The sequence below is a fragment of the Pristiophorus japonicus genome, chromosome 1 (genome assembly GCF_044704955.1).
Source record: "Pristiophorus japonicus isolate sPriJap1 chromosome 1, sPriJap1.hap1, whole genome shotgun sequence".
NCBI classification, from domain to species: domain Eukaryota; kingdom Metazoa; phylum Chordata; class Chondrichthyes; family Pristiophoridae; genus Pristiophorus; species Pristiophorus japonicus.
The window spans coordinates 313,948,334-313,958,463 of NC_091977.1; the positions used below are offsets into that span (position 1 = coordinate 313,948,334).

General features: G+C 46.3%; 1 protein-coding gene across 3 annotated transcripts in view; it reads right to left on the reverse strand.

Annotated features, from left to right (window-relative positions):
- ctdp1 (CTD (carboxy-terminal domain, RNA polymerase II, polypeptide A) phosphatase, subunit 1) overlaps positions 1-9,294 on the reverse strand; it is a 385,081-nt gene extending 375,787 nt beyond the window's left edge. Inside the window, exons 1-2 of one of the 3 annotated variants that reach the window (XM_070888569.1) lie at positions 8,857-9,294; positions 4,242-4,583 (exon numbers count right to left, since the gene is read on the reverse strand). In XM_070888569.1, the coding sequence (XP_070744670.1) occupies positions 4,242-4,573 (332 nt within the window). In that variant the 5' untranslated portion in view covers positions 4,574-4,583; positions 8,857-9,294. Of the gene's footprint in view, positions 1-4,241; positions 4,708-8,856 lie in introns of those variants that run through there. The other 2 variants (XM_070888570.1, XM_070888571.1) reach the window with 2 other exon arrangements.
- Positions 9,295-10,130: the final 836 nt, after the last annotated feature.

Here is a 10,130-nt window from a genome sequence, read left to right on the forward strand (position 1 = left end):
CTTGAAGCATCTGCAAGTTCTCCATACAAGAGATCTTTCCAATGCGCCCATCTTCCAGCTGATACAGGCGACCAAGCCACAGGAGGCATCCGTTTGTGTGTTTGAGAAGGTGTTAGACTTGGCAACTTAGCTTCCTCAAGTACTTTGGTATCACAAACTTTGTCTTCCACTCGATATGTAGAATATGGTGAAGACCACGGGTGTGGAAAGAGTTGGATCTTCTGTCATGCCTGCTGTAGGTGGTCCAGGTCTCGCTCCTGTACATCAACATGCTCAGAACGCATGTTTCATAGACATACATCGTGGCGTTCAATGTCAATCTCCAATTATTTCACACACAATTAGACAATTGGCCGAATGTGGTTACTGCCTTTCCGCTGCACGTTGAGCTCATTATCTAGAGATAGGTTATCCGATACAGTTGATCCCAGGCAGAACTTGCTTACAACTTCTACAAAATCTAGGCTGACACTCCAGTGCTGTACTGAGGGAGTGCTGCACTGTCGGAGGTGCTGTCTTGTGGATGAGACTTTAAACCGAGCCGGCGTCTGCTCTCTCAGGTGGCTGTAAAAGATACCATGGCACTATATCTGGTCATTATTTCATTGCTGCTTGTGGGAGCTTGCTGTACACGTTTCCTACATTACAACAGTGATTACACTTCAAAAGTACTTCATTGGCTATGAAGCACTTTGGGACATCCCCAAATCGTGAAAGGCGCTATATAAATGCAAGAGTTTATTTCATTAAACATGAAACAATCCTGATAAAAACATTTCCATCATAGTTACGCGAGGCTTTGACAATTCATGGAACTGGAAACAATCGCATTTCTTAACAATTCCTTTCCAAGAAATACACGTCAGCCTCCACCCATCATCTGGCTTCAACAAGAAGCACTTTAGTGACTGTGCGAGGATAACTGTTCATAACTGTAGGAGGGCAATGAACGTGTTCCAAAATTCACATGTCCAATGACCACTGCAAAACAGTCAGCCGACCACTCCAGAGACCAACCTGCGACAGTCTCCGACACAAACAGATCCCGCAAAATACATTTTGACAGCCTGAGCCACAAATTAAATTCCCATCCATTGTAAGGGGACACCATTAAAAATCATGAAGGGTTTTGATAAAGTAAATAAAAAGAAACCGTTTCTAGTGGCAGAAGGGTCAATAACCAGAGGGCACAGATTTAAGGTGATTGGCAAAAGAACCAGAGGCGACCTAAGGAAAATAAAATTTACGCAGCAAGTTGTCATGATCTGGATTGCACTGCCTGAAAGAGTGATAGAAGCAGATTCAATAGTAAATTTCAAAAGGGATTTGGATAAATATTTGTAAATGGAATCATTTGCAAGGCTGTGGAAAAGGAGGAGTGGGACTAATTGGGTAGCTCTTTCAAAGAGGTCTCACAGGCCGAAAAGCCTCTTTCTGTGCTGTATGATTCTATATCTGTACATATTAAATGATCTACTGTCAGTACATACATTTTGTTTAATGCATACCGAGCAGCATAAATGGAAGCACTCCACTGAATCGGCAGGTACACCGATGCCAATCCCAGCTTATGCCACCAGATTTCAACATAAACACAGGCAACACTGTGCCAAGAATACTGATCTATTGACATTTACTTCAAGTGTGAGAACATCACAGAGTTAACTGATCAAAGATACAAGCCATACAAGCCCTCCTTTGAAATAGTGCCACATCACCAGCTGCTGTGCCAGCTACTTGCGCACACTACAAATAAATCTGTTACCCTGATGTAACTTCCTTTTTGGAAAGTAGTTTAGGATCTTTCAGGATTTTCTGACTGATGCCAGATTTAGGGAATTCCCTGTTTGGGATGGGGGAATCCTGGACCCAAAGGATTGAAATGGTCCTCAGTTAAAAAAAAAACACAAAGGCAATCACTCAGAAAATGTTCACGGTTTCGTTTTAATGAGATGCATTCAAGGGGAAGCTAGATAAGTACCTGAGGGAGAAAGGAATAGAAGATTATAAAGAAAGACTTGCATTTATACAGCGTCTTTCATGACCACCGGATGTCTCAAAGCGCTTTACAGCCAATGAAGTACTTTTTGAAGCGTAGTCACTGTTGTAATGTAGGAAACGCAGCAGCCAATTGGTGCTCCCACAGCAATGTGATAATGACCAGATCATCTGTTTTTGTTATGTTGATTGAGGGATAAATATTGGCCAGGACAGAGAATAACTCCCTTGCTCTTCAAAATAGTGCCACGGGATCTTTTATGTACATCCAAGAGAGCAGATGGAACCTCAGTTTAACGTCTCATCTGTTCCCTCAGTACTGCACTGGAGTGTCAGGCTAGATTTTGCTCTCGATCTCTGGAGTGGGACTTGAACCTGCAACCTCCTGACTCAGAGGCGAGGGTGCTACCAACTGAGCCACAGCTGGCACAAACATTCTGCAACACCATAGGAGATCAACTAGTAATATATAGAAAAGCCTTGCATATAGCCTGCAGTCCCTGTCAAGGAATGTACAAATCAAAAGTAAAGAAAACAGCAAAAAAATTAGTGGCCCTTCTAGAATGCGCTACATTGTTAGAAACCAGCCTATCATCCAACTCATCGTAACTCCAGAGGCGATCTGTAAGTACGAGTCAAATATATAAAATCACAATCCAACAGAACCACAAATCCAATACGTAATTTTAAAAACATGTGTATAGGCCGGGTTTTTTTTGTAACACCAAACATGGCTTTCAACTTTGCAAAGTGTCACTAAAGCATGAAGCTGCCCAAAATCAAAGCAGGCACCTTTAAGGAAATAGTGGTGTACCAGCTGTAACGTAATGGCAACCAGTTTGACACAAAGTTTAAATGTTCCTAGGCAGTTCAATTGACCGCTCAAGAGCTGCTTAAACTTTAATTTTAACATTAACAGAGAGCCAACTATCTCAATGACCACTTGTTAACATTACAACTTGACTAACACTTGGCTGACAGTAAGTGAAGTTGGGCATGCACACAGAGAGCTCATTTTCCCAGATCAGAGTGATGGAGTCTACAGTTTACATCAAGTCTGCCAGCCCCATATTGGTCTAAGCATAACAGTGCTTAAGTGGGGGGAAAAAGTTTTCCGTCTAGTAACCACAACTGTTATGTTTAAATCAATATGGAACTGGCAGGCTTGATGCACACAGCAGGCTCTGCATCACTCTGTTGTTATTAAAATGAAAGTTTAAGCAATTGTTAGACTGACGAGAAACTATGCTCTATTACCAAGGCAGCAAAGTTAAGAGTTAAAAGTTAAAAATATTATTCTATTCGACTAGACCTTCAACAATTACTTTGCATCATACTTTACCATCACCTACGGCTAACACCAAAGCAAAATGTGGATGCCAATTAACTTGCATCATATCCGATGACAACTCTTCAATATCCTAAAGCAGGGAGAGTGCGAAAATACATTAATATGACAATAAACGCTTCGGGTTCCAACAACGAATAGAAGCACCAGTATCACCTGTAAAATGGTCCTTCAACAGATTGCCAAGCTCAATGCAAGCTTATAATTTTGAAAACAAAATGTAGCAATGACTATACACTGTAGCAATCACGTGCCTAATCTATTTCACTTCAGAACAGATGTTACTCAAAGAAATGTAAGTCACTCCCACCATCTTATGCACTCGTGCATCCTTTGAAAAGCAAAAAGATACATTCCCCCATCCATAAATAAAAACCCACTAATGCTCTCAACAGAAGAAACACACCCCCTTTCCCCGAGCAATCAGCAAACGTCTTGCTAAACTGTTTTTGCTTCTTGACGTGCCCTGTGGAAATGGTGTTCTCGCTCTGTCCCCCGCGCCACATTCCATCCCATTGTGACGGGTTGTGTGTCTCTCTCTCCCCCTCCTCCTCAAGCCGCGTGCGTGGCCGCTCCATCCCGGGCCACATTCCATCCCATTGTGACCCCCTAGTTCTGCTGCGTTCCATCCTATTGTGTCACCCCCCCGGGGCCACATTCCATCCCATTGTGACGCGCGTTGTGTTCTGTGTTCTGTGTTCAGTGTCCCCCCGCCCTCTCAAGCCGCGCGCGGCCGCTCCGTCCCCGGGCCACATTCCATCCCATTGTGACCTCCAGTTCTCTTGCGTTCCGTCCCATTGTGACGCGTTGTGTGTGTGTCCCGCGCCCCCTCGGGCCCGCCGCGCGCGGCCGCTCCATCCCCCGGGCCACATTCCATCGCCTGCCTGCCTCTCACCCGCTGGGCACCACTTGTCCCGGCTGCCAGCACAGCTCCTTCACCACACCGGCCCGGTCCGACTTCACCCGCTTTTCCTGCGGCCGAGACCGCGGCCTCTCGCGTTCGGCGCCGCTCTCTTGCTCCACGGGGAGGCAGTGAGCCAGCACCGTGCCGATCTGCACCGGCCAGCCCACTCTGACGCTCCACTCCAGTAGCCGCAGGGGTCGGGAGCCCGGGGCCGACACTTCTAGTACGGCTCGAGCTGCTACTGCAGCGGCCCCGGCCGCCAGGCCGGCCTGATCCTGGTCTGGGTCCCGGTCCGACTCCCCCGCCTCCGCCAACGCCGCCATCTTCTAACCGCTGGGAGGAAAAAGAGAGGAGGGAGAGAGATAGAAGAAATGATTTTTTTAAAACAAATCCTCAGCCTCCAGACACGGAAATATTCAAAGGCAGAAGTGCAATAAAAGGTTCACTCTTCCCGCCTGTAAACAGGAAATAATACACCCGGAGCCCGCACAGGGAACTTCCGGTATACATGCAGGGATCTTACAGCACGTCTTCCGACCACACTGTCCCAGTGCACACACACACCGACATATGTGCAAACTATTACTTTGCCTGGAGGAGATTTACACCTAACCATCCCTTTGACTGTGCTTCATAAGCATGCAGACTGGCAGTGCATTCAAGACAACTTCAGTAAAGTTAACAATAGTCTTCCCACCCCCTCGAAATACTTGACAGATCAAGAATCAGGTCTGAGTTATGACAGGCGAAAAGTGCTTGGGCTTGTCATCTGCACAGTTGGTCTGTGCCCAGGAGTCTCCAAGAATTAAAGATTAATCTCCTGCACACTGCCGCAAACAACCCGTAAGAAAAATCATTTTTAAATGTTCTTTGCACACTTTCTTTTATTAGTTGTAAAAATGTTGTTGATGGGGAAGAATGGCTATTTGATTGGGTACGATGGTTAGAGGCAGGTGGCCATGTGATGAAACTTCCAAGAATATGTCCAACCAGAAACTACCTGCGCAGCCAATGTTTCAGTTTTATTGTAGGAGAATGAGGGAATTCAATGTCAATCACCAAGAGTAATTCGGTAGCACCACTACTGACCGAGCTGGCAGAGTCCTGAAGGACATAGCTGCCTGAATCGGCCTGCAGCAGGTGGTGAGAGAACCAACACAAGGGAAAAAAACTACTTGACCTCGTCCTCACCAAGCTACCTGTCGCAGACGCATCTGTCCATGACAGCATTGGTACCAGTGACCACCATCGTACAGTCATTGTGCAGACAAAATCTCGTCTTCACATTGATGACACCCTGCATCATGTTGTGTGGCACTACCACTGTGCGAAACGGGATAGATTCAGAATAGATCTAATAGCTTAAAACCAGGCATCCATGAGGCACTGTGGGCCATCAGCAGCAGCAGAATTATATTCCATCACCATCTGTAACTTCATGGCCTGGCATATCCCTCACTCTACCATTACCATCAAGTCAGGGGACCAACCCTGGTTCAATGAGGAGTGCAGAAGAGCATGCCAGGAGCAGCACCAGGCGTACCTAAAAATGAGATACCAACCTGGGGAGGCACTAACACAGGACTACATGCAAGCTAAACAGTGGAAGCAGCATACTATAAGCAGAGCTAAGTGATCTCACAATCAACGGATCAGATCAAAGTTCTGCAGTCCTGCCACATCCAGTCGTGAATGGTGGTGGACAATTAAACAACTAACGGGAGGAGGAGGCTCCATGAATATCCTCATCCTCAATGATAGCAGAGCCCTGCATGCAAGTACAAAAAACAAGGCTGGTGTTTGCAACCATCTTCAGCCAGGAGTGCCGAGTGGATGATCCATCTCGGCCTCCTCCTGAGGTCTCTACCATCACAGAAGCCAGTCATCAGCCAACTCGATTCACTCCACGTGATATCAAGAAACAGCAGAATGCACTGGATACAGCAAAGGCTATGGGCCCCGAGAACATCCCGGTTATCGTGCTGAAGACTTGTGCTCCAGAACTAGCCATGCCTCTGGCCAAGCTGTTCCAGCACAGCTACAACACTGGCATCTAACCGACAATGTGGAAAATTGCCCAGGTATGTCCTGTCCATAAGACGCAGGACAAATCCAATCCGGCCAATAACCTCCCCATCAGTCTACCCTCAATCATCAGCAAAGTGATGGAAGGTGTCGTAGACAGTGCTATAAAGTGGCACTTACTCACCAATAACCTGCTCACTGATGCTCAGTTTGGGTTCCACCAGGACCACTCAGCTCCAGACCTCATTACAGCCTTGGTCCAAACATGGACAAAAGAGTTGAATTCCAGAGATGAGGTGACAGTGACTACCCTTGACATCAAGGCAGCATTTGACCAAGTGTGGTATCAAGGAGTCCTAATAAAATTAAAGTCAACGGGAATCCAGGGGAATTGCTCCACTGACTGGAGTCAAACTTAGCACAACAGAAGATGGTTGTGGTTGTTGGAGGTCAATCATCTCAGCCCCTTGACATCACTGCAGGAGTTCCCTAGTGCAGTGTTCTAGGCCCAACAATCTTCAGCTGCTTCATCAATGACCTTCCCTCCATCATAAGGTCAGAAGTGGGGATGTTTGCTGATGATTGCACAGTGTTCAGTTCCATTCGCAACTCCTCAGATAATGAAGCAGCACATGCTTGCATGCAGCAAGACCTGAACGACATTCAGGCTTCGGCTGATAAGTGGCAAGTAATTTTCATGCCACACAAGTGCCAGGCAATGACTATCTCCAACAAGAGAGAGTCTAACCACTGCCCCTTTACATTCATAGAAACATAGAGAAACATAGAAAATAGGTGCAGGAGTAGGCCATTCGGCCCTTCTAGCCTGCACCGCCATTCAATGAGTTCATGGCTGAACATGCAACTTCAGTACCCCATTCCTGCTTTCTCACCATACCCCTTGATTCCCCTAGTAGTAAGGACTTCATCTAATTCCTTTTTGAATATATTTAGTGAATTGGCCTCAACAACTTTCTGTGGTAGAGAATTCCACAGGTTCACCACTCTCTGGGTGAAGAAATTCCTCCTCATCTCGGTCCTAAATGGCTTCCCCCTTATCCTTAGACTGTGTCCCCTGGTTCTGGACTTCCCCAACATTGGGAACATTCTTCCTGCATCTAACCTGTCTAACCCCGTCAGAATTTTAAACGTTTCTATGAGGTCCCCTCTCATTCTTCTGAACTCCAGTGAATACAAGCCCAGTTGATCCAGTCTTTCTTGATAGGTCAGTCCCGCCATCCCGGGAATCAGTCTGGTGAACCTTCGCTGCACTCCCTCAATGGCATTACCATCGCTGGATCACACACCAACATACTGTGGACCAGAAACTTAACTGGACCAGCCACATAAATACTGTGGCAACAAGAGAGGGTCAGAGGCTGGGTATTCTATGGCGAGTATCTCACTTCCTGATTCCCCAAAGCCTTTCCACCATCTATAAGGCACAGAACTATAGGGCATGATCTTAGAATAAAGGGCCACCCATTTTAAACAGAGTTGAGAAATTTCTTCTCTCAGAGGGTTGTCAATCTGAGGAATTTGCTGCTTCAGAGAGCTGTGGAAACTGGGACATTGAATAAATTTAAGACAGAAATAGATAAGGGGTTATGAGGGGCGGGCGAGGAAGTGGAGCTGAGTCCATGATCAGATCAGCCATGAGCTTATTGAATGGCGGAGCAGGCTCGAGGGGCCATATGGCCTAATCCTGTTCCTATTTCTTGTGTTCTTAAGTCAGGAGTGTGATGAAATACTCTCCACTTGCCTGGATGAGTGCAGCTCCAACAGCTCACAAGAAGCTCAACACCATCCAGGACAAAGCAGTCCACTTGATTATCATCCTATCCACCACCTTAAACATTCACTCCTTCCACCACTAGTGCACCATGGCTGCAGTGTGTACCATCTATAAGATGCACTGCAGCAACTCGCCACAGCTTCTTCGGCAGCACCTCCCAAATCCGTGACCTCTACCACCTAGAACGACAAGGACAGCCGGCGCATGGGAACATCATCACCTGGAAGTTCTCCTCCAAGTTACACACCATCCTGACTTGCAATATATCACTGTTCCTTCATCATCGTTGGGTCAAAATCCTGGAACTCCCTCCCTAACAGCACTGTGGGCATACCTCCACCACACGGATTGCAGACTCAACATCACTTTCTCAAGGGCATTTAGGGATGGACAATAAATGTTGACCTTGTCAGCAATGCTCACATCCTGGAACGAATAAAAAAAACCAAAAACAAACACATGAAAGCACGTTTTGTAGTGGTGGTGGATTTTAAACCAAATGAATGGTGATGAGACGAGCGTGAGATTCATCTTCAAAGGTGACCCGAGGAGGTACCCCAGAAAATTTTGATTTTGACATTTTTTTGACAATTTGGAGCCTGCCTTTCAAACTAAAAAGAATTGCCCCAGTAGGGTTTCAAATATTTTGAATCTGAAAATAAAAATGGTTTTAAGGACATTAGTACAACTTTAAAGTGTCCAGTAAATCTGACAGCATCTGCAACATGCTAACCTATTAAATGAAGGGGTCGAAATTGAGGCCCACCAGAAAGCTGGTGCACTTACCTTTTTCTAGATGGTTTTACTGTCAGGTCTGACGAGTCAGACCCTTGATCCATTTTCACCTCTTTGGCAAATTTTGGGAGCGGACCAGAAGTTGGTCATAAAAATGGGGGCGGAAGTGCGGCGGTAAGTGCTGGTGAGGGGCAGCAGAGGGGACGGAGTCACCGCCGCTGTCAGTCAGCGGCGCAGCGGTGGTGACATCAGTGCACTTGTGCGACAACACATCTCTCCCCTCATTTAAAGGGGAGAGAAGGAGTGATTATTTAGGTTCAGCCACTGGGCTTTGGCCGGGCCGGGTGGCCAAGAGGGGGTGCCAGGCTGCTTGTTGGTGGCCTAGCCGAACCTGGGCTCATAATTGTCCGGCCGATCGGGAAGTCAGCCCCGCAAAAAGAAACATGGCGGCCGCGGCAATGCGCCGTCCCCTTGAAGGGCCGCCACGCTGCTGTGGCTCACACACAAAAAACAAGGTGCACTGACAGAAAAAGCTGTCGGGGACACCTCGCGGCGGCTCGTGGATTTTTTTAGGTAGATTTCGCGCGGAGTCGGTGCGCGCTTTGATGATGGCTTGGGCCGGTCAACAGCAGTGGGGCGGAAGTGGGGACCGCCCGAATAATCCCCGAGGTGAATTTGGACCATGGCGGCCATTGGACTGCAACACGGTGGCCACTCGATTCTGCTGCATGGCCGTCGCTAAACGGCAGTAACGGGCCTTATCCGGACCATGAATTTTGGCCCAGAATCTTTACAACATTTACATACAATAATCCCAAGCAGTCATGCATGCTACATGCACAAAATAAACTACCTCATTATTTCATCTGTTGACGTCCCTGTCCCCAACTCACTGATAGTTCAGAGGCAGATATACATTAAGGGTATGCTGATTTTAACTAGTTTAATTAAATAGCTTTTATTTTTCAAAAACTTGAGGAGGGTACTAGGGTGACCAAATCCATAGAACAAAATTCTAATGAAGGGTCACATCCAATCATTAACATGGCTCTTCCTGCAGTGCATTTCAAACATTTTCTAATATGATGTTAGAAATTACAGTTGATAATACTGGACGGATGCTTAACATGCTCATATGATTTTTCTCTGTCTGCTCATTTAACAAAAGGGGTTAACCTGTTTAAAATGAATGGGTTAATACTTCGATTAAAATAGTAAGTGGGGGAAAGTCATTCAACAACAACAACTTGCATTTATATAGCATCTTTAACATAGTAAAATGTCAGCTATTATCACCAACAGTAATTTGTGGCATATATTGCTTT